General features: G+C 40.8%; 1 protein-coding gene and 2 non-coding genes across 3 annotated transcripts in view; 2 read left to right on the top strand and 1 right to left on the bottom strand.

Moving 5' to 3' along the window:
* The first annotated feature begins 3,472 nt into the window (after nt 1-3,472).
* Nucleotides 3,473-3,544, top strand: trnad-guc (transfer RNA aspartic acid (anticodon GUC)). Its single transcript has one exon. It is a non-coding gene; the product is annotated as a tRNA-Asp (tRNA).
* A 535-nt stretch (nt 3,545-4,079) lies between these two features.
* trnaa-ugc (transfer RNA alanine (anticodon UGC)) lies at nt 4,080-4,151 on the top strand. The gene has a single exon. It is a non-coding gene; the product is annotated as a tRNA-Ala (tRNA).
* A 5,314-nt stretch (nt 4,152-9,465) lies between these two features.
* dhx37 (DEAH (Asp-Glu-Ala-His) box polypeptide 37) overlaps nt 9,466-25,185 on the bottom strand; it is a 33,163-nt gene continuing 17,443 nt past the window's right edge. The window contains exons 17-27 of the mRNA XM_048556471.2: nt 25,074-25,180; nt 24,755-24,943; nt 24,087-24,211; nt 22,947-23,063; nt 21,489-21,661; nt 19,362-19,476; nt 18,160-18,297; nt 17,815-17,909; nt 15,309-15,382; nt 12,164-12,261; nt 9,466-10,278 (exon numbers count right to left, since the gene is read on the bottom strand). Of these exons, the coding sequence (XP_048412428.1) occupies nt 10,196-10,278; nt 12,164-12,261; nt 15,309-15,382; nt 17,815-17,909; nt 18,160-18,297; nt 19,362-19,476; nt 21,489-21,661; nt 22,947-23,063; nt 24,087-24,211; nt 24,755-24,943; nt 25,074-25,180 (1,314 nt within the window). The 3' untranslated portion in view covers nt 9,466-10,195. The remainder of the gene's footprint in view (nt 10,279-12,163; nt 12,262-15,308; nt 15,383-17,814; nt 17,910-18,159; nt 18,298-19,361; nt 19,477-21,488; nt 21,662-22,946; nt 23,064-24,086; nt 24,212-24,754; nt 24,944-25,073; nt 25,181-25,185) is intronic.

The raw sequence follows: 25,185 nt of genomic DNA, 5'->3' as shown, positions 1-25,185 counted from the left end.
TCCATTGTCTAATCTTTACCCAAAAACTGGTTTGATGCTGTCAGTAGATTTTAAAAATGATGCATTGTCGCATCCCAAACAGGGTGCCCAACCCAGCATACAGTCTCTCTCTTTAAGGTCAGCATTCATATTCAACAAAAGGTTAAACTAAAATTGGACTAATGATTCCAAAAAGCATCCTCAGGAAAATGATGGATCGTACAGACTGCAGCTTCAGCAAGAATTTTTTAAAGTAGGATGGCATTAAAAATGTATGTTTAAGCACAAGTGATCTAAATACTGTGCTAAAGAGATGCCCACAAGATTCCTGGAAGTGATTAATCTCCAACTTGCAGGTAACAATGCTGAGGAAATATAGTCTTGTTTTCAACAGAAACAACTATCAAATCAACATTTCAACAGCCAAAACAATTTTATGCTTCAATCTACTCTATTAGATCTGATCCTACCAAACTAGAAATTGTACAGAAGATGCTTCCACTGCAAGACAAATGTGTCTTTGTTTTTAATACTTGCCCCATATGCTCCAAACATTGCAACCAAAGCATTTCTTCTTCATGATCTCCACACAAAAAATGTCATCCATACAATAAGAGGTTCACCAATTTTTTTTTTGCAATTTCACAAACTGCTCAAGTGTGTATTTCAGTAACCACAGTTTGGATACCTTTAGTAGTTAGCTGCTGAATAAAGTCTCTCAAGGCTACCATTGTTCTTTTAATAAAGGAGAACAAATTTACTACAGGAAAAAGTCCTCTTTGCAAAAGATGTTATAACATATGCGTTGTATGTATTATTATACAACCTGGAGACTTCCCCAAAGTGCTGCTGATATAAATCTGAATTTCTGAACAGTGGCAGCTGTCATCTGTTTCTCTGTAAGTCATTAAATTTAACTTCAAAAATATTTATTTCATCAAGAACCTCCCATGTTGCTTGTATTAATTTAAATAATATGCTTTGGCAATTATGTTTGAACTCCCTGTTTCTAAAAACAAAACTTCTGACCTTTTACCCTACATAATACCAGAGAGCAGGAGTTTACAGCCTCAACGTGCATTAAGGTAGATTAAACCCTTTGTGTCTGATAAAGTCCATCTTCAGATGTTGTGGAAGGCTGGGGAAGAAATTGCAAAGGCTTGTGGAACAGAGGGACTTAGGAGTACAAGTACACAACTTGTCAAAAGCAGTGTCATAGGTAGACAGTAGTGAAGAAGGCATTTAGCATGCTGACTTTCCATCAAGGCATCACAGGAGTTGGGAAATTATGTTACAGTTCTGTAAGTCATTGGTGAGGCCGCACTTGGAGTATTGTGTATAGTTTTGGTCATCCTGATATATAGGAAGGACATAGTTAACTGGAAAGTGTGCAAAGAAGATTTACAAGGATGTTGCCAGGACTTGTCAATGGGAGAGGTTAGCCAGGATAGGACTTTATTCCTTGGAACCTAGGAGAATGAGGAGTGACTTTATTGAGGTGTGTAAAATTATGAGGTGGAAGTGCCACTTGACGAGATCAGAAATCACACAATACCAGGTTACAGTCCAACAGGTTTATTTGCAAACACAAGGTTTTAGAGCCTCCTGCTGCCAAACGCTTGTGTTTTCAAATAAACCTGTTGGATTGTCACCTGGTATTGTGTGATTTCTGACCTAAAATCATGAGGGGCATAGATAGGATGAATACGTATAGTCTTTTCCCCAGGGATGGGGAATTGAAAACTACAGGGCATAGGTTTAAGGTGAGAGGGGAAAGATTTAAGAAGGCCCTGAGGGGCAACTTCTTCATGCAGACAGTGGTGTGTGTGTATATGCATGGGCTGCCAGAGAAAGTGATTGAGGCAGGTACAATAGCAATATTTAAATAGCATTTGGATAAGTACATTGCTGAGAAGGGTTGACAGGGATATGGACCAAATTGGACAATTAGAACTAGCTGAATGGGCACCATGATCAACATAGACCAAATCATTATCACTGCGTCAAAATTCTGGAACTTCCTCCCTAACAGTACTGTGGATCTACCTACCGCACAATGACTACAGCAATTCAACAGGCAGCACCACTAACTTCTCAAGGACAATGAGGGGCGGGCAATAAATGCTGGCCCAGCCAGTGACACCCACATTCCATGAATGAATTCAAAGAACTCCTACGCCCAGTAAATAAATATCAAAATATCAAATTTTCCTTCTTAATTACTTGTTGCAGCTGCATGCTAAGTTTTTATGTCCATGCACCTAGATTCCACTATGTTGCACCTCTTTGGAGTCTCTCATTTAAATAATAGTCTGCCTTTTGATTCCTCCTACTAAAGTGAAAGACCTTAGTCTACCCTGCATTAAATTTCACCTGTCAAGTTTTTGCCCACTCACCAAACCTATCCATATACCCTGTCAGATTACTTATATCCTCATCACATCATGCCATCCCACTTATTTTTGCATCATCAGCAAATTTGGAACCATTAGACTCTGCATCCTCCTGCTGGCACTAATTACTACGAATGTAAGACTAATGCAGAAAATATAGTGGACCTTGCAAATCAGTCAGCTTCCACTGTAATGTTGTACCACTTAAAACTACTATAATCCTTTATTTATTGTTTTCAATAAACTAGACATAAGCAAATAATTTAACATCATGGCAACATATTCACCATCTTGTGTGTTCAAAAGCAAATATGGTTACTCAAAGCTGGTTTGACCCGGTTCCAGGAAGATTGCATGCTGGAATTCTGACAGATTCGGCGCCTTGGAAACATTTGCATCATTATCTGTCAAATATTGCTTTGAAGGTAATTTAGTGTGGTTAAACATGTTACGCAAGTTAAAGGCATGACTTGAAATAACGTTGTGAGCATCAGCAACATTTCTATATTAATTGATACATTTAATAGATGAACATGGTAGGTAACAGACAGATACAGCCTGAACAATGGAAAATGGAATCAGAGATAATGGGAACTGCAGATGCTGGAGAATCGGAGATAACAAAGTGTGAAGCTGGATGAACACAGCAGGCAGGAGCACAAAAGCTGATGTTTCGGGTCTAGACCCTCATCAGATAGGGGGATGGGGAGAGGGTTCTGGAATAAACATTAAGAGAGGGGGAGGCGGACCGAAGATGGATAGAGGAGAAGATAGGTCGAGAGGAGACAAGAGAGTTGCAGTGGGAGACAGATTCCCTGAGGTTGGTCCGGAGGGAGGAGGGTAACTTCTTCAGGTTAGGCATCCTGAAAGAGGCTTCGCAGTGAGGTTAAAATTGTGATCAGAGATAATGGGAACTGCAGATGCTGCAGAATCCACGATAACAAAGTGTGAAGCTGGATGAACACAGCCTCGAATTTAGTTTTACTGACAACTGTGTGTCCCTCCAAACTCGATCATATACATTTCTGTGTCTGCGTTCACCGTTTGTAGCCGTATCTAATTGTCAGAAGGGAGCTGAGAGAGATGGTACATGTGTGTAATCCTCGTTAGTATAGTGGTTAGTATCCCCGCCTGTCACGCGGGAGACCGGGGTTCAATTCCCCGACGGGGAGGAGTCTTTTACGTTATTTGCTGTACTATCATTTTACTTTTTTGCCTTCTCTTTTCTGATTTCCTAACATTGCTGTAAAGGTTTTCTCCTTTTCTTTGGAGCGCCTGTATATAAATTAACTCACAGTATTCCCCAGTTTGTTGTTGAGACAAATGTTGTTCTTACTGGCGATCATTGACTTTGCCGTCACGCGCTCACCGGGGGTCAGAGCTCACACATCGACGGGGGGGGGGGGAGCGAGTGGGGAAAGAGAGAAAACATTTTCACCCTCTCATCCAGCCCCCCCACCCCCACATAATTCCTCTCATTTGGGGGAGGGTTGTATCTCATTTGATGGGCTCAAAGGTAAATGTGCGGTCAGTGTGTGTTTCCCGAGAATGTAACAATGATGTACTCACGTGTGGGGAGCAGAATCGCTACATAAGTGTCTCTAGCAACAATACAACAAACGTGATCTAGACCCGACAATAGAAACAAAGCATTCAACACATACTTTAATAATGTCATGGAGTATTGTAGCCACACTCACAGCTGTAGGGGATGTAGCTCAGTGGTAGAGCGCATGCTTTGCATGTATGAGGCCCCGGGTTCAATCCCCGGCATCTCCACGGCAGCAACTAATTTTTGACGTGACCATTTTTTGTTTGGTTTCATATTGGTAACCTTAATCATTAAAAATCACAGACATTTTGCGCCTACCTCACTCCCGCCAAAGTAAAGCAACAATCCCTTCTGAAGCGGTTTCGTTGTCGGGGAAGCTGTGAAATTCAAGCAGAGGTTGTCAATCGATCCCTACATGTTGAAATCCTGGAGGACACAGCAGGCCAGGCAGCATCAGAGGAGCAGGAAAGCTGACGCTTCGGGTCGGGACCCTTCAGAAAATTTGGTGCTGTCCGGTCTGCTGTATTCCGCTGGCTCCAGAGGGGGAAGGTTCAACAGAGATGTTACCTCTGACTCCAGCACTGGCAGTTCGTGCTGTCTCATATTGAAATCCTAACTGTTCGAGAAGCCATGGGAAATGCAGAGTGATAGGGACGGGGTGGTTCTGGGTGGGATGCTGTCCGGAAGGTCGGTGTGGACTCGATGGGCCGAATGGCCTTCTTCCCTACTCAAGGTGAGTTTGTTCTGTGATCCTATTCTAGGTCTGTCATGATATGTTTGAATCGATTGATTAAAAAAAATTCTACAACTGTATCACCGTTCAACTAAAAACTGCATATGCTGGAGAATTGAAAAATATTGACATAACATTGATTTTTTAAAAATCGATGATTGCTGAATCTGTTTCTGCCTCTCAGTTGCACCATTTATAATACACTTCACATACAATTGTCGACAGCCCAATGCGGTAAAGGCCCTTGCCCTTGGCGAAAAGAAATTCCTCCTCATCTGTTTTAAACGTACAAGACTAATTCTGAGATTATGTCTTCCTAGCCTCTCCCACAACGGGAAACAAGCTGTCTGCATCAACCCTGAAAAGTCCCCCAAGAATATCAAATGTTTCAATAAGCTTGCCTCGAATTCTTGTGAATTCCAATAAACACAGGGCATGGGGAGAGGCTGCAAGCAGCAGGGACAGACTGTTAATCAGAGAATTGGACAACAGGTCGAGGCCACAAGGGGAGGGGCAACAAATCACATTTAGGGCGCAGGAGATTAAGCCTTAGATATAGATTTTATTGTCACATGTACTCAAGAACAGGAGTACCGTGAAAAGTATATAATGTCACCACACAACGAACTTAGGTCCAAAGTAGGAAGAGAAGCAACATTGTAAAAGTTGTGTTATCGTCATAGAATAAGTAAATAAAAACCTAGTTAACATTAAAGTCCTTCTTAATATAAATTAGAAAAATGAAGGAATAAAGTTCTTTCCGCAGTATTTGATGAGTCTTCTGCTTATCTTGATCTCTGGGAGATCAAAACTGCCCGTTCTCAACGATGCCACAGATACCATTGCTGCTGCCTCCAGAACATGCCCAGGCAGGACCCACTCGCATGCCAAGACACTGCCATGCTGGGCTGAGAGACTGCCCTGTGCCAAGAGACCAGGCTGAGACACTGCTACGGGGCAGGCCAAGAGACAGTCACCTCAGGCCAAGACACCAACGAGGGCTGCCAGAAGACTGGGCCGAGACACCCCCACACCAGGCTGAGACAACTATATGCCAAGAGACCAGGCTAACAGACTGCCACCAGCCAGTCCAGGCTGAGAGGATGCCTTGCCGGGTCTGTGCTGAGGCCAGGAGTGAAGAAAAGAAGAAACACCAAGAGATAGAAAAAAAAAGTACAAAATAAGAAAGAAATGATGGAGCGGACGAGCTCTTATTGCCACCATCTGGAGGCAACAAGTCACATGGGAAACACTATTGAAAGGAGTTCCCAGGTCACATTTGGAGTATTGTGCGCAATTTTGGTCACCACGCTACCAGAAGGAATGTGGAAGCTTTGGAGAGTGTACAGAGAAGGTTCACTGGAATGGTGCCTGGTCTCCAGGGCATTGACTATGAGGAAAGGTTAAAAAGACAAGGATTGTTGTCACTGGAAAACTGACAGCTGAGAGGAGACCTGATCGAGGTCTACAAATTATGAGAGGCATAAATAGTGTGGATAGTCAGAGGCTTTTTCCCAGGGCAAAAGTTTCAATTACATGGGGGCACAGGTTCAAGGTCAGAGGGGGCAAGTTTAACGGAGATGTGCAAGGAAAGTTTTTCACGCAGAGTGGTAGCAGCATGGAATGCATCATCAGAAGAAGTGGTGGAAGCAAGCATGTTGGTTACATTTAAGAGGCACCCGGATGGGTACATAAATAGGGAAGGAATAGAGGGATACAGATCGAAAAATGGCAGGCTTGTTTTTAGATTAATTAGGTCACGATAGTCAGCACAGGCTTGGAGGGCCAAAGGGCCTGTTCCTGTGCTGTAATTTTTCATTTGTTCATTTGACACTCAATGTGGTTACAAGTCCCATTAGCTTAATGTTAAGCAAAATAACATTCATGGGATCAACATTAAATGAGAACTTTATCAATATTTTTCAGGTATTTATCCAATTCCTTTTTGAAAGCCATAATTGAATCTGCTATCATCAAATTCATGGGTGGTGAATTTCAAATTCTAAATTTCAAATTTAGTGGGCAAATTATTGGAAAGGGCTCTGAGAGATAGGATTTATGATCCCTTGGATAGGCACAGTTTGATACAAGATAGTCAGCATGGATTTGTGAGGGGTAGATCATGCCTCTCAAACGTTAGTGAATTCTTTGAAGTAGCCGAACACATGGATGAGGGTAGAGCAGTGGGTATGGTATACCTGGATTTAAGTAAGGTGTTTGATAAGGTTCCCCATGGTAGGCTTATGCAGAAAGTAAGGAGGCATGGGCTAGGGGGAAATGTGACAGATTGGATTCAGAATTGGCTGACCCTTAGAAGGCAAAGAGTGGTAGTGGACGGAAAATATTCAACATGGTGCTCAGTTACGAGTCGTGTACCACAAGGATCTGTTCTGGGTCCTCTTCTATATGTGATTTTTGTAAATGATTTGGATGAAGGAATGGAAGGGTAGATTAGTAAGTTCACGGATGATACAAAGGTGGGTTGCATTGTGGGCAGTGAGGAGGGTTGTTCTAGGTTACAAAGGGACATTGATAGGATGCAGAGCTGGGCTGAGAAGTGGCAGGTGGAGTTTAATCCTAAAAAGTGTGAGGTGATTCATTTTGGAAGGACAAACTTGAAAGCAGAATACAGGGTTAACGGAAATATTCTTGGCATTGTGGAGGAACAGAGGAATCTTGAGGTTCATGTCCACAGTTCCCTGAAAGCTGCCACCCAGGTGGATAGAATAGTTAAGAAGGCTCATGGTGTGTTAGCTTCCATTAATAGAGGGATTGAGTTCAAGAGCTGTGACATGGTGCTCCAGCTATACAAAAGCCTGGTTCGGTCACATCTGAAATATTGTGCCCAGTTCTGGTCGCCTCATTACAGGAAACATGTGGAAGCATTGGAAACGGTGCAGACGATATTTACCAGGATGTTGCCTGGAATGGAGGGAAGGTCTTATGAGGAAAGGTTGAGAGCACTAGGGCTTTTCTCTTTAGAACAACAAAGGATGAGAGGTATCTTGATAGAGGTGTACAAAACGAGCAGAGGTATAGATAGAGTGGACAACCGGAGACTTTTTCCTAGGGTCAAGGTAGCTATTACGAGAGGACATAGTTTTAAAGTGAGTGTAGGTAGACATAGGGGAGACGTCAGCAGTAGGATGTTTACTCAGAGTAGTCGGGGCATGGAATGCATTGCCGGAGAGGGTAGTGGAGTCGGCTTCATTAGGGGCATTTAAGCAGCTATTATATAGGCATAGGGATGATAGTATAAGATAGGGGTGTAGGTCAGATGGACCTTAGATTTAGGGTAAAAGTTCAGCACAACATCATGGGCCAAAGGGCCTGTACTGTGCTGTACAGTTCTATATTCTATGTGCTTATCACATGCTAAGTGAAAGCTTTTCTTTGTTATCGTTGGTTATTTTGCCCTTCATTTTAAATCAGTGCCCTCATTCTCAAGCTTCCTCCCCATGGGAACAGTTTCTACTTAGTTTGTTTCGGGCTCACATGATTTTACACAGATCCACAAATAGGAAATAAATGATTGGAATTTTAGCAAAGATTTTTAGGTCGGGTTTTGGGTGATTGTTGACTTACTCGTACAAATGAAAATGCTTGGAATCTTGTTTCCTATCTAATTGTTTTTTTGGCCATTTGTGTCTGACATGAACACAAACCCCTTATCATTAACTAACAAACAACAATGTTTGCTGCATTGGGTATAGGAGTTGTGATATCATATTGCGGCATACTGGTCAGCCACTTTGGGAATACTGCATTCAATTCTGGTCTCCCTGCATATAGGAAGGACGTTGTGAAACTTGAAAGGGTGCAGTAAAGATTTACAAGGATGTTGCCAGGGTTGGAGGGTTTAAGCTAAAGGGAGAGGCTGAAGAGGCTGGGGCAATATCCCCTGCAGTGTCAGAGGTTGAGGGGTGACCTTATAGGTTTGTAAAATCATAAAGAGCATAGAAGGTGTTAATAGCCAAGGTCTTTTTCCCAGGGGTAGGTGATTCTAAAACTAGAAGGCGTAAGTTTAAGGTGAGAGGGGATAGATTCAAAAGGGACCTAATGGGCGGTTGCATCACAGAATGAGTGGTGGTGCATATATGAAATGAGTTTCCACAAGAAGTGGAGGAGGCTGGTACAATTCCAGCATTTAAAAATCTTCTGGGTGGGTTCACAAATAGAAAGGGTTTAGAAGGTTATGGGCCAAATGCTGGCAAATGGGTCTAGATTAATTTAGGATATGTGCTCAGCATGGACAAGTGGACCAAAGGGTGTGTTTCCATGCTGTACATCTCTATGACTCTAACGTCAAGCAAAAAGGAAAAAACACTAGACATTTTTGGGCAATTTTCTTTGGAGGTCAGCAGGAGCATACATGCTTTTCTGCTGATCCCTGATTCTTAACCAGCAAATTATTCAAAAACGTATAAATGTGCAAGTAATCCATCTCACTTGGCAAGTTTACTTGGATCCCAACTGAAGCAAGTTACAGCACAGCTCGATAGTGGCCAAATCTAATACAATCAAATGCTCAAACATTCCTGACGAATATGTACGAAATTTTGTTGCTTACAAGATTCACCTGTTTCTACAGAAAGAAAGGTTACAAAGATAACGATCTTCATGTTAATCTTCAGGCACGTAATTTGTATAAATCCGATAAAAATACTGACTGATGCCCAAGTTATGAATTCAGAGTGAACATTCTAAAACGATTGCATAGTGTGGGAGACAAAAGACACAAAAGATAATTTAGAGTTATCATAACTTTCATCTGAAAGCTACCAAAGTTTAATCAGTTTTTACACGTCCAATCACACAAGAATAATGAATTAGGCTGTACAAACATCTTGATTTATATACTTTTAAACAGTTTCATGTATTTTTCTCCCCGTAGTGCACTTAAGCATTTCCCAACCCCACCAAGTCCTATAAAGACCACAAACACTTGTAAATACTTTACAAGGTATTTGCACTGTACATAAGTACGTTTACTGTTACAGTAAATTTACAGTTCAAGTTCAATAAAAAATGCTGCAAGAAGCATTCATTTTTCAAATTTCACAAATGTTTACAGCACAGAAAAATGGTTCAGTAAAAAGAATTCAAGAAATTGAATGAAGGTCTTTGACGTAGTAATTGCAAGTTGTTTGGACACAAGGGTCCAGCTGTAAAGGTGATTTACCCAAATGTTAGACAACCATAATCCAAATTGGTTTTCTCCTCAAGCAAGTATACCAGCTGATACTGTTATGATGAAATGTTCATTCCATTTTTTTTCTCCACAGATACTGCCAGACCGGAGTAGTTACAGCACTTTTCTGTCTTTATATACCTCAATCTTCAGCTTAAGCAGAGGTACAGGTGCACTCAAGACCTTTCTTGAGCTATACTTCATACTTTCTGCAAAACATTCTCATTGCTCAATCAGTTCTTGATCAGATACACACAAACACTGGTTCCACTAATGGTCAGTATTGCAGAGATCAGAGTTGCTGGTGAAAGCCAATTTCCATCAAAAAGGAACTATTCATTTGCACGTTAAACTTGTGTTGGAGGCCAGTGCTGTGAAACATCAGCATGCATTGCCTCAGGAAGCCACTGACAGTACGACGATAACAGGTCTGTTTTAAAAGAAAAAGAAAGCAACAATAGAAGATTAACCATCACAACATGGAAATTAAAAAATTAACCAACACTCTTGACAAAATGAAAACTTTTTTTATATTATAGCATCTTACAATTACGAATTTAAAGCTAGCTTAAGGTTCCTCAACTTATCCCTTGATGTAATGCATCATAATTGATTTTCCACATACCTTTAGCATCTGTTAAGGAGATTGATCATTTGTGTCAAAATGTTAAAAGTCACACAACAGCAGGCTATAGTCCAACAGATTTATCTGAAATCGCAAGCTCCGAAGTGAAACTGAAATGAAGGTGAAGATTTCACCTAATGAAGAAGCAGCGCTCCGAAGGCTTGTGATTTCAAACAAACCTGTTGGAGTATAACCTAGCGTCATGTGATATCCGACTTTGTCTACCTCAGTCCAACACCTCCGCATCATGGCTACTATTAACATGTTAGCAGCAGTTCAAACGTTGTTTAAGCATTACTATTCTTACCTTTCTTTATCTGTTAATGGGATATGGGTGTCACTGGCCAGGCAGCATGTAGGCTAGATCAGGTAAGGATCCCTTCTCTAAAGGACATCATTGAGCGAGATGGGTATTTTTCAACAATCGACAATGGATTCATCATCATCATCATTTGATTTGTAATTCTAGATATTTTACCAAATACAAATTCCACCATCTACTGTGGTGGGATTCAAACCCGGGTCCCCAGAACGTTATCTGGGTCTTTACCACTAGGCCACTGCCTCCCCTAATGGTAACAGGGTGAGATGTGCCAACCTCAATTTGGCACAGCAGTTAAAAACATAGACTTTCCTTGCCTCCCTCTTGTCTAGAGTGAAACCATGGCCCAAGTCTTAAAGTACTTTAAGACGCAGTCCAACTAAATCTCTTTCCTCAATATTTTTGAGTTTTAGCTTTTTAAGAAAAATTCATTCACAGGATTATGGGCATTGCTAGCTAAGCCAGTACTTATGGCCTATCCTAAATTGCCCAGTAGGCAGTTAAGATTCAACCACATTGCTGTGGATCTGGTCTCACATGTAGGCCAGACCAGGTGAGGTTGGCAGTTTCCTTCCCTAAAGGACATAATGAAACAAAATTCATTTCTTTGATTTGACAGATATAATTCACTCTCAATTTGCTTACTTTGTATGTTCAATTAAATGACATTTACTAAGGCATATCATCTTTCGAATTAGTAATAACAGAAAAAGTTGAAAACTCCAACCTCTTCTAATTATTTCAAGTGAAAGTGACAGACAAACATAGAAGGCCAGCAACATTACTTTAATCCCCCACTCCCTTTAAGCACCTTTCAGTTTTCACATTATCTTTCTTTTCCTTCTCTTTTGACCATATTAATAATTAACAGTCTCAGACTAGCTCCTACGGTACAACAGTTAGCATACTTCATATTGGTTTTGGCTGTAAAGTACTTTGTAATGCTCCAAAATTGTGAAAAATATTATATAAATGCAAATTATTTATAAACTGAACATGTATTAGCTACATTAGTGAAAGGACAATGTGCTAATCCAGTAAAGTATCCAATTTCTCTCCTCTACACACATTTTAAAAATAATTTGCTAAAATAAAGTGATGGAATCTGGAATTTTCAAGAAACAACAGTTGCATGATATTGTAACTACACTGAGGATTCTTAAAAAGTGCATAGGCACAAATTTAACAGAAAAAAAACTTTGTCTTATACATACACACCAAAGATCTTTAGGCCATAACAAAAGCAGTAAATGAAAGGGATAATTGGCATCTTGTAATTTTATGCAGCATTTCTACTTTCATGAAGCAGCTTTTGAGCTGTGAAAGCTGATTGCTCAGCACAAGACACCAATACAACAGCATACTCACATTTACTATTTTTCTTCCAGGCAGTGAGTAATGCATCACGATTGTCTACATTTTCAGAAACCAGAGCTCCCAACAACGCATCTGTCCTCGGCTGAAGCCTGTGAAATGCAAGATTTGCGATTACTGATCAACAAATAATGGCATTGCCAAATAAGATGTATATAGACTACAAAGTACATTTTTAATCTACTTTAACTGTTGCTACTTAATGACCAGGCACAACACCAATTTAACAAGTGAGAAGCCAAAACCAGGGCTGAAAAGCAACAGCTAGGAAATGTGGGAAATGTTCTTAACAAATATGCCCTTCGTTTCCTTCACCTTTGTGCTGTGGATTTGCAATTCACCCTATTAAGCTCTTCCAATTGCAAGGCCGGGATTTTGAATGCTCCTTGTAGGGGATGATGGGTATAAAGTCCTTTTTTGGCTAAAGCATTAATTTTGCTGAGTTTCATGTCGGGTTTCTCTCTGAAAGGTAAGGGAATTATCTCACAATATCATCCTAAACTTGCCTCATGAACTTTCTGCCTCAACCCTGATATCTGACGCTAGATCAATTCTATCACTCACTGCAGTCGAAGAACCTGCCACTCCAGAAAAATTCTGACATCCCTACTGCCTGTCTCACCATCTTCAAAAGGCCCTTGGGTTACTCAAACAAACACTGTCACAGAGTTGTACAGCGCGGTCCAACTCTTCCATGCTGACTGGAGTTGCCCACAGATTCTTGAAATTTGCCTCAGACGCGGCAGGAAAGGGAAAAATGGCATCTTGCTTTGTGGACAGGTACTTAGTCCTCTTCCCCAAGAGCATTAGAGAAGTCCATGCCATCAGATCCTGCAACATTATCTGAGGTTGGCGCCCTGGTCACTGCAGTCACAGCTATCCAGAGGAATGTCCAGCAGTAAGGGAAGAAAGTCAATGAACTGTGCTGCTTGGATTGGGGAGTGCCTTCACTCTGCTGACTGCACGTACCAAGGGTCATGCGTGACTCCCTCACTGTTACATGCACATCTTCCCACAATCACTCTTACCCACCCGAACTTTGTAAACCCTGGATGATCTTTGCACTGCTCATTCTCTCGAGAGACCTCAGCAACCCCCACATATTCCTGAGCCAAGACAGGTGGTAAGCTGTCAGGATGTTGAGGGTCTGAATATCTATGAGAATACGACCCTGACGGCTCCAAGTGGCCAACTGTGTCAAAGTGTCTGATCTGATATCAGAGGGCGCACTTGACTGATTGTGTTCAGAGCCCCTGACTGAAGGCCAATGTCCCTTGACTTGACTGAGGACTTCTGACAACCATGACTTCCTAGCTTTGTATCTGTGCTAAGCAGGAAAGTAAAACAGACTTGCACAGCCTGGTATCTTTGACTGGTGAGGTGGGGAAAGGAGGTCAGAGTGCAAATAGGAAAAGTAAGGCAGGGATGCTGTGCGCATCAGGCCGTCTCAAGGTGACTAGGGATAATAAGGGAGCACATGAACAATGCTGAGTTGCAGTCTAGTCCAAAAAGGTGTGCTGAGTTCCTGTTACTGAACATACAGTGACCTTGTGGCAGCATTTCAATGCTACATGCTCGAATGCCTGGAAGTGCAGCTTTAAAGTGCACTAGCATCCTGTAAATCATTGAGTCACAGAGATGTACAGCACAGAAACATACCCTTTGGTCCAACTCGTCCACACCAACCAGATATCCTAAATACACTTAGTCCCATCTGCCAGTATTTGGCCGATATTCCTCCAAACTCTTTCTATTCATATATCTACCCAGGTGCCTTTTAAATGTTGTAATTTTACCAGCCTCCACCACTTCTTCTTGCAGCTCATTCCATACATGCACCACCCTCTGCATGAAAAAGTTGCCCCTTAGGTCCATTTTCAATCTTTCCCCTCTCACTTTAAACCATTGCACTCTGGTTTTGGTTCAGAAAGGTGCCCTGAGGATCCTGAACTAGGTAAAGCCCCCATATGAATCAGTTGGGTACCTTTACTGAAGTTTCTGCCCCAATACCATATTATCATCCATATGCCTATCCGAGAGTCACTTCAAAGTCTCTAAAATACCTGACTCCACTACCACTGCCGGCAGCGCATTCCACATGCCCACCACTCTCTGTGTAAAGAACCTACCTCTGACATCTCCCCAATACCTTCCTCCATTCACCTCAAAATTATGCCCCCTTGTAACAGTCATTTTCACCCTGGGAAAAAGTGACTCCAACTCAGCAGTTGCTTTTCTGGTCCTTCATCTTGGACGTGCTCCAGGGCATCAGCCATGCTCACCTGCTGTCCATGGGGCACTGGTATCAAACACCTGCCAGCCTTTTGTGCCCAACATTCCCCTGAAGCTGCGAGGCCATGCAGTTGCTTGGAGACCCCACACATGCCAGATGGTATGCTGACACATTCACTTCCGCATGTGGATGTTCCTGCTTTGCACAAGTCTCTGAGGCAGCAGGGAGAGAAAACTGGGGGCACATAGATGATAATATAATGCAGCGTATGCAGGGTAATTTGATCTTAGTAGGGTAATAGGTCGGCACAACATCACGGGCCAAAGGGCCTGTACTGTGCTGTGCTGTACTGTTCTATGTTCACCAGGCACCCGCTCAAGCAGGTGATGATGGTGATGACGATGGCTGATCATTCTCAATTTGCTGAGAATTCTCGATGTTCAGTTTACTGATTTCATTGGAAGGTTAAGAGACAGCATATTAATGAGGCAAAATGTGCAGTTAATGAAGCCGACAACTAGCACTAATTATAAACATTTAGAAGCTATCTAGTGCCGACAGGCACTACCATCTCAGTGCCTGTAAACTCTGCTGGAAAAATGTTCCTGACATTGAGGTAGGCCTTGCTTGATCTCCCATGTGATTTTCCCATATTTCTCACCACAGTCCATATAGTTCAGACCCCTATAAGGTGCTACCCAAAGTCACAACCTATCGCTACATGTGCACAAGCCAACATGGTGCACCTCCAAATTTGGTACAAAACAGGCTTTTGTCAAATCTATGAAAAGTCGCTTTTCTCTCAACATATGTCTTAAAGGCATATGAGGTTTGCAGTATCAAATACAACGTTATCCTTAACACCGATTTCAAACCTGGTTGTTGATGCAAGTGTAGAAAACTTACTTGGCCCACGTTTTCAACATTGTTGACGGACTGGAAAGTAGACAACTGACATATGAACCAAGTTTTTTAATGACCTTCAGTGGAGGATAAAAAAAATAAATGAACAATTATCTCCAAAGAAAAATATTTGCACTATTAATTTTTAACTAAGTTCACTTGCATCTTAATCCACTGACCATGGAATTAATAGCTGTCCATTCACTTTCCAACCAAAACCAAAAGAAACTTCAAAAGCCCTGTGAGTCACATGACAATACTTTATTTTCCTTCCTCAAAACCCCAATTAAATCTCCCTGACCATATATGAGTCAGTTGGGTACCTTTTCTGAAGTTTCTGCCCCAATATCACTCAAAGTTCAGGTATTAAGAGGTCTAACCCAAGGAGGGCTCACCCAGCATGTTTCTAACATGGAGAAGTTCCCAAACTTTGGACAGCATTTTAGAGCATTAACATAAATGAAACGAGGGCTGATGGAGGTGTATGAAGTTCCCTTTCCATTTAATAGTGCTGCACATTATCATCCCTTCATACTGCTTCAGGCTGGCACTATCACATTACTATTGAACATACTGAAGCTATGAAATCAAGATCTATTTGATTTGAAGACAGTAAAAATGTACATGACTATGCTTTTTGTAACCATTCAATTAGAATTTTTGAGTTTTGGTAGGGATAGACAATAGACAACAGGTGCAGGAGTAGGCCATTTGGCCCTTTGAGCCAACACCACCATTCATTGTGACCATGGCTGATCATCCACAATCAGTATCCTGTATGCGGCTTGTCCCCATAACCCTTGATTCCACTATCTGTAAGAGCTCTATCCATCTCTTTCTTTAAAGTAGCCAGAGATTTGGCCTCCACTGCCTTCTGGGGCAGAGCATTCCATATATCCACCACTCTCTGGGTGAAGAAGTTTTTCCTCAACTCTGTTCTAAATGGGCTACCCCTTATTTTTAAACTGTGTCCTCTGGTTCTGGACTCACCTATCAGTGGAAACATGCTCCCTGCCTCCAGAGTGTCCAATCCTTTAATTATCGTATACATCTCAATCAGATCCCCTCTCATCCTTCTAAACTCAAGCGTATACAAGTCCAGTCTCTCCAATCTTTCAACGTATGATAGTCCCGCCATTCCGGGAATTGACCTAGTGAATTTACACTGCACTCCCTCAATAGCCAGAATGTCCTCCCTCAAACATGGAGACCAAAACTGCACACAATACTCCAGGTGTGGTCTCACCAGGGCCCTGTTCAGCTGCAGAAGGACCTCTTTGCTCCTGTACTCAATTCCCCTTGATATGAAGGCCAGCATGCCATTAGCTTTCTTCACTGCCTGCTGTACCTGCATGCTTGCTTTCATTGACTGATGTACAAGAACACCCAGATCTTGTTGTACTTCCCCTTTATCCAACTTGTCTCCATTTAGATAGTAATCTGCCTTCCTGTTCTTGCTACCAAAGTGGATAACCTCACATTTATCCACATTAAACTGCATCTGCCATGCATCCGTCCACTCACCTAGCCTGTCCAAGTTACCCTGTATTCTCATAACTTCCTCCCCACATTTCACACTGCCACTCAGCTTTGTGTCATCAGCAAATTTGCTAATATTACTTTTAATGCCTTCATCTATATCATTAACATATATTGTAAACAGCTGCGGTCCCAGCACCGAACCTTGTGGAACCCCACTGGTCACCACTTGACATTCCAAAAGGGACCCGTTTATCACTACTCTTTGCTTCCTGTCAGCCAGCCAATTTTCAATCCAAGTCAGTATTTTGCCCCCAACACCATGTGCCCTAATTTTGCTCACTAATCTCCTATGTGGGACTTTATCAAAGGCTTTCTGAAAGTCATACAACTTTCTTCACATCAACAGTTTTGTGGAATATTTTGGAAATAATCTTTCAACCTTCACTGCCCGAAAGCACCACCATTGCAACAAAATGAGTCAATGATTCAAGAACTGATGTATTGCTGCAATTTAAGAATGCAATGCTCAAATTTTAAGCACCTCAGCATTACAAATAAGGTGGTCCTAGGTTTCCTGTGTTGACTTTACTGCTCTCAGCTACATCATCCTTTGATGATAGTTGGGATAAAAAAAATTCAAGCATGGGTGTTTATTAAAGACACAGATAAGCACGATGCTTCATGTAGTTGAATAACACAACTAGAACTCACTATCCAGGCCCACTTATGAAGGCAATTATTCAGGCAAAGGAACAGGTACCAATTGTTACCCATGAAAATGTATCTCAGTAAACAGAAAACATCTCTAAGAGAACAGAGCTAGGGAGGGAAAATAAAAAAAAACAAAAATAAAACACTACCCTCTCAGAAGTTGCAACTTAAGTATACGGATGTATTTTGCCCACTCTTAAACTCATCCCATTGATAATTTTAGTGAAAAGGTTGCAATATCGAAATGGAAATCTTTAGGCAGGGTGTCAAACTAAAAAGAGCAAGTATTTGCTTCTTTAGAACAGGAAGTACTCACCACTCCTTCCAACAAAAACTTAGCAAAATATTTGTATCGGTCCAGTCCTTCCGGATAGTCCACTTCTACTGCAGGAAGCTGCCAGCCAACTCGGACTATAATCAGAGAGAAACAGATAGACTGATCAATATAAAGTACTTACCAAATCTACACAAACAAAAAAAAAATTGGAGAATATTTATGTTGCACTCCCATAAACTGCATAAATGTAAACTCCTTCCCCAAACATTCTTTATTTTTACGTGTCACTGTTAAGCCACAGAGATAAAACCCACCCATTAATGTAGAGAAAGATAGACTAAAAAGACCAAAAAACAAACCTTAAATTCCATTATGCAAACTTACAGAAGGTACTCGTTTGGTGACATTTAACCCGCCCAGTCTCAGGGCAGTAACGTGGAGGAGGTGCATCCAGAGGTTTTCCAAAGTGACTGTACTGGGGAAGGAGGAGAGGGATCCACTCGGCTTCAATCACAGTCAGTCCTGGTAATAAGATTTCATTTTACAACTTTCAGCTTGCATTAAGTGACAGTAGAAAGATATGGCTTATACTGAATATAATGCTCATAATAAGGTTGCTGTCATATCTCAGAAAGGCTTAAAAAATGCAACACATTTCACAATGTACTTCAGCCAGTCAAGCAGATCCTCATTCAAAAAACTGCTGTAACCTGAGTTAATCCCTTCTACTTCTATTAACAACCACCATGACTGAGATGAATACTTTCAATGGAAAATATTCATCAAGTTTTCTGTTTTACTGCTGCTCAGCATTATTGCAACTTTCTCAGTAATCATAATTCTGACTAAAAAATCATTTAATTACAGGCTCATAATTTCCAATCCTACTGTAACGAGAACCAACTGAAAAAATCAGATAAGGTTACTCTCCTTTGAAGTAATTTCCTTATGACAGATGAGAAAGAAGGAAAGAGCGAGCACAAACAGAATGGCATTATCAACTTCAGCTACTCTGCATGAAAATCACTATTAATGCCATGTTACAACGTTCATCATTAGAAACATGGTAAAGATAGCCATCCTAGATCTTGCATCAGATATTATATGTTACCTAAAAAAAGAGTTAATTGTTGTGGTCTTCTTGAAGAGAATTTACCAAGTGTGCAGTTCCAGCTAAACTACTTTAAATATTAACTTCATTTAAATATAGATAAATGGAACAAACATTGGCTGAAGTTACTTACACATGTGAAATTCAGCTGTACTCTTTGTCACTAAAAGTAATTTTGCCCAGATAATATGGCGTGCTGTTTAAGAAGTTGTTGCAAAATTCATGCAAATTTCAGGCAAATTTCACAGAGCTAATACAGTTAAAAATGAGTAGTTTCAATGTTGTTAAACGTTGAAACCTCATTCATAATTCAACTTCCTTTCTGCAAAGTGGCAAATTCTGCAGCGATGGGATATAAAATATGCACCAACATCTGAATGTTATTGGCAGTGCCTTCTATTTATTAATCAGAAAAATCTTGTGATGTCAACTGTTAAAAATAATTGTAATTTGGAAAGAGTTGGTTCCTTCCTACCTTTCATATACATCTTGGAAGTCTCTACTATTTCTTGATAAACCACAAACTCAGGAAGATGTTTGAATAGTACCGAATTTGGATGGATAAACACTGGCTCATCTATGAGCGGGGTCTGTGAAACACAACAGTCAAAAGGTAAAACAAAGAACTGCAGATGCTGGAAATCTGAAACAAAAGTAGAAATTGCTGCAGAAACTCAGCAGGTGTGGCAGCAACTGCACAAAGAAAGCAGAGCCAACATTTCAAATCTAGTGATCCTTATTCACAATGACAGCAGCCAGGAAAAAAAGTGATAGAGAGAGAGAGAGAGAGAGAGAGAGAGAGAGGAGTGCACGAGAGCAAGACAGCTAGAGACAGACAGAGAAAGAGAGAGAGAGAGAGCACACAAGAGCAGACAAAGGGATGGATGATAATATACCAGGGAGAAAGATAGGTTGACAATGGAGACCATAAGTGGGTGAAAATGGAATGGGTGTGCTGAAAGCAGCCCAGGTCATCAAAGGCCTGGGGTGGGTAAAGGACATAGAAGAAAGTAAGTGCTAAGGTTCTACAACTATTTAACTCGATATTGACCCGTGAAAACTGCAGGGTTCCCAACTGTAAAATGAAATGCTGTTCTTCCAGCTTGTGCTTGAATCACTGGAGCATTGCAACAAGCCTGAGACAGAGACGTTGGCCAGGGAACATGGCAGCTTGTTGAAGGGTCAGGCAACTGGAAGCTGGGGATCATATTTGCGGGTAGAATATAGGTGTTGCGCAAAGCAGTCACCTTGAGCCTCCATTTCATCCCTACAATGTAGAGGAGATCACATTGTGAGCAGTGAATACAGTAGGCTAGACTGAGTGAAGTGCAGGTAAGTCAGTGCTTCACCTGTCCGGGGCCTTGGAGAGTGAGGCAGAAGGAGGTAAATGGGCCAGTGTTACACCTTCTGCGATTGCAGGGGAAGGTGCATGGGAGTGTGGAAAGATGTTGGGAGTGGAGGAGGAGTGGGGCAGGGTGTCCCAGAGGCAACAGCCCCTGTCAAATGCTGACGGGGAGGAGAGGGGAATGTGTCTGGTGGCATCCCACTGGAGGTGGCAGAAATGGTGGCTTATGATCCTTTGGATGCAAATGCTATGGAGTATAAAGTTAATATGGTGCAGGGCATCAATCAGTATCGGGGAGGAAAGAGGGCAGAAGTGCGGGATATAGGGCAACCACGGCTAAGGAGCCTGTCAGCAACAGTGGAAGGGAATCTTTGGTTGAGGAAAATCCCACACATTTCTGAGGTTCCCCCCGTAGAAGGTGCATCATCAGAACAGTTGCAATGGAGACTGCGAATCTGAGAGAAAGGTCATATTTTAAAAGTGACACCATTAATACCTGTGAATACAGTGTGACTTGCTGCTAAACTAGTCTATTAAAACCAAATACAGAGAACATCAGTCCATTCCTGAACATCTCAATTATAAAGGCAACAAGATATAGCTTGAAATGTCAAGATTTGCTCCAGACATGACAAACTCTTTAGCAAAAAAATTCTTATTGGAAAAATACTTTCTCATTTCTCAAGCTTATGGTGCTGCTTCCAGGGCCTGGGAAGCTTTCTGCGTCTCTGAAGGTACAATCCAAAAACAGTGATGCAACTGATGTCACCAGGGTATGTGAATGTTTAAATGATACATCAAGTTTTTTCTGACATTAAACAATATGGCATAAAGGGAAAACCTACTTTAGAATCGACATAGCTGCAAGAAAGTTAACCTTTTAAAACAAAATGTTGAAGACATTTAAGGTGCCACTTCCATTTCTTCCAGGAAGCAAGAAAATTTTGAAAAAAAAGCTTCCTTTACAACAACTGAACAAAAACATGAAATTTTTGCAATTGCAAATCCAAAAACTAACTTCATACCACTTCCCAAATGATTCAGTTTGAAGACTATTATGGTTAAAGAGTGTTTTTAAAATTTCTCATTCAACAACACTGCCATATGACTGAAAGATATGACACTCAAAAAACCTGGACTGTGCTGGTTTGCTGCTAATCCTTGATACCCAATCATTCATTTACATTTGACAGTATTGATTGGAAAGCCTTCCTACTCAAATATCTTACGTAAGTGTCCAATTTCAATGCACTTCACCTTATAGGCATTTCTCCATTTTTCATCCAGCATCTCTTCTGACTGGATTTTTCTGGCAATGTGATCCCCAAGACCAGCCATTACAATCTGTCTTAAGTATGTGACCTGAACTTCTGTTGGTGGTTTCATCTTCGAATCAATAAATAAGCCAGCTCCAGGGAAGACAGTGTTCACTGTAGAACAGCAGGAAAGGGAATAACCATTCAGAAAAAAAACCAACATAAAATTAATCAGAGGTTTTCCAATAAGCAGTTATATACTGACTGTACCTATCAAAGACTGTGCTTGCAAAACTCGTAGACAGTATCTAACATCAGACTTGTGTGTGCTGAGTGTGAAGTTTCTGAACACACAGGCAACTGCTTCTTGCAAACAGACAGAACAAAGATAAGCAATGTGATCAGAGATAATGGGAACTGCAGATGCTGGAGAATCCAAGATAACAAAGTGTGAAGCTGGATGAACACAGCAGGCCAAGCAGCATCTCAGGAGCACAAAAGCTGACGTTTCGGGCCTAGACCCTTCATCAGAAAGGGGGATGGGGAGAGAGTTCTGAAATAAATAGGGAGAGAGGGGGAGGCGGACCAAAGATGGATGGAGGAGAAGATAGGTGGAGAGAAGAGTATAGGTGGGGAGGGGATAGGTCAGTCCGGGGAGGACCTATACTCTCCTCTCCATCTATCTTCTCCTCTATCCATCTTCGGTCTGCCTCCCCCTCTCTCCCTATTTATTTCACAGCCTCTCCCCATCCCCCTCTCTGATGAAGGGTCCAGGCCCAAAACGTCAGCTTTTGTGCTCCTGAGATGCTGCTTGGCCTGCTGTGTTCATCCAACTTCACACTTTGTTATCACAGATAAGCACTGCACCCGTTTCAACGGAACAAAAATAGGCTGACAGCCATTTACTGATTCATTCCTTGGGACAATGCCATGACCAATCAATCTGTTTTAAAATGTAAACAATGCTTGGAAGCTAACTGTCAATCTGCATTAATCAGTGCATTCTCCATAGCAATGCCTCTATCAGTAAAAGCACACCTGCCAACCAATCAACACTCTCCAATATGTAGTATAAAATGTTGTCTTCCTTTGAATGTGTGTTTTGGCAAAGCATCCTGATGTGTACAAGATGAAAACTTTGGATGACATGTGTCTTTTTGCAGTAATAAACAATTTTGCTATTATCAGACCATACACTTTACATAACATAAGCCATTGTTAAACCAAGCAGACATTTTCTGTTCCTTCAACCAGAAAAAAATCAATTCTATTATACGTATAGTGATATAGAAGAGGTGTTGGATTTATGTATTAAGTTCAAACTTTAATAGTGTAGTACTAAGCTATTACTGCCAAACTAAATTGCAAGGCATCTCCAATTCCATTCTGTATTAGATTTTGAGACATTCTTTAAAACTTCATAATATTGATTGGTCCATTTGTCCTCATTGATTCTTACCAACGTTAGTTAGCTGGCTTCGCAAACGTCTGATTTCAATCATTGCTTTATGTCGAAGTCCATTTTCACTACAGAATTGAGAAGTACATCCTGCATACTCACTAGCACCAACGGCACCTGGAATTGACAGCAACGTATAGAAATTAGGATAATTACTCAGATATGATCAAGTTGTCATTGTTTTTGAGACTGTGTTGTAATGCGAGTACCACTACTTTGCTATTTTGTATATAATTAATATCAATCACTAATCATTTCCTGTGTTTGGGACTTATCTTAAAGTCTTATGAAATGAATCAATTTTGCATAGTTTTAATGCCTCCATCCTAAACCCTACTTCAAAACAGTTGAGTTAAATTCTAATCCAAATAACATTTTTTCAAATTTCACCACCACCCTTCTGAACATGATTGGATTAGTTCTTCATTATCTTGGTGTCATAATTTCTTATACAATATACCACTGGCTCACTTTCTATTCATCCAGGCCCTCAAGCTCTGGAATTCCTATCTTAAACCTCTCTGCCTCTTAATCTTGCTTTCCTCCCTTAAAGCATTTCTTAAAATCTACCTCTTTAACCAGCATTTTGTCATGTGACCTAATATCTCTTAATGGAGATTAATGCCATACTTAATTTTATAACGCATCTATGAAGCATATTGGAAAGTCTCACTATAGTAAGGGCAACATAATAAATGCAAGTTGTAATTGCTGATTTACATACATGAACTTGGACGGAAAGTTTTAGCTGGCTTACTATTAATGTATTTAATGCAGAAAAATGCCTACATGCACTTCACAGAAATAAACAAGACAAATAAGCAGCATTAGGACAGATGGCAAAATAAATGTTTTATTGCAGGTCTTAAGGACAACAGAATAGTAAAAAAGCAAGGGATTTTGAACCTGTGCACTTCTCTGATATAGAACAATTATTCTATTGTCTGCAGATATCTTTTCCAAGATTCCCTTAGTACAGGGTTCTACTCTTTCGTGGTTTTCTATCTACTGCCTTCTCAGAAAAAAATGGGAGCTTGAGCATAAATATCACATCAGACAGAACTGAAATTGTCAAAATGTTTGAGAATCTAACACAGCAAGTCAAAAATGTAGTGGCACATTATTTAAATTAATTTTTACCAAGCATGACCATGATGTCTCCAAGTTTAAGAGATGGACCCTGGCCTGCCCAGATCCACTGCATCTGAGAGATTCTGGCCTTTTTCCTTTTCAGTTTTTCTGTCTCTTCATCACTTACAGCTGGTCTGCAAACAAGTCAAAAATGTTAGACAAAATTGTTTTTAAAAACATGACTTGCCACACCACCTAAAAAGCAAAATCATTACACAATATGTTATTTGAACTTTTCTTTAAGATACCAAGTGAAAAGAGGAAAAAATGTTGAACACTTCACCTGAAAGTTATAGGGATTCTTTTTAAGTTAAAATTGAACTGTGGTTCGATGAAAAGCAATGGATGTCAGAACCTTATCTAAGTCATACTCTTCACAAATTTTAATTTTAATCATGCATTTTCTATTTAACATTTAAATTCCATAATAGAAACAACTGCTGAATAGCCACTTCAACAATCAACAATAATCTTTTTAGTTTAATTTAAAGGTTTTTTTCATAGAATCAGTCATTGCTCTTTGAAATATACAGCAGGGCAGTCACTTTAAAGAGTAATTACAAATTTAGAGCTGTGCGATTACAGGCACAGCGCATCCCAGAACAATGTTCTGCTGCAGGCAGATAATCACTAGACATGTAAATACATTTCTACTTAAATATGAATGGAAACTTTACCTATCGATCTGCTCAAATAGCTCTCTTACAGTCATGGCTGAAACTATGATGATGGTATATGGCATACAGTCATGCTGCTTGCTTAAAGCAAGCATTTTCGCATATCGAGGTGCCACAGGAAATGATGCCATAGCTCTACCCAGGGGGGTGATAGGACAGGTCAGCTTTGCCTGTTCTAATTCATTAAACCTGAAAGGACAAACAATAATTTCAGCACAAGTTCTTGGTGAAATTGGTCAAGGCTTAAGCAATCTACAAAGTAACCCTTTAAGTCAGCAACCCTAATTAACAACGTGAATTGAAGCAGACTAATCCTTACCGTCCATGTTTTGGTGGCTCCTGCAAAGCTCCAAGAGAAATAAGTAGCTTCTCAGCAGCTACCAATGACTCTCTTGATGGAGATGTTGGGAATGGAAAATTGATCACCTACC

Source organism: Stegostoma tigrinum, chromosome 26, assembly GCF_030684315.1.
Source record: "Stegostoma tigrinum isolate sSteTig4 chromosome 26, sSteTig4.hap1, whole genome shotgun sequence".
Lineage (NCBI taxonomy): Eukaryota > Metazoa > Chordata > Chondrichthyes > Orectolobiformes > Stegostomatidae > Stegostoma > Stegostoma tigrinum.
This window is presented reverse-complemented; position numbering and strand designations above follow the sequence as displayed.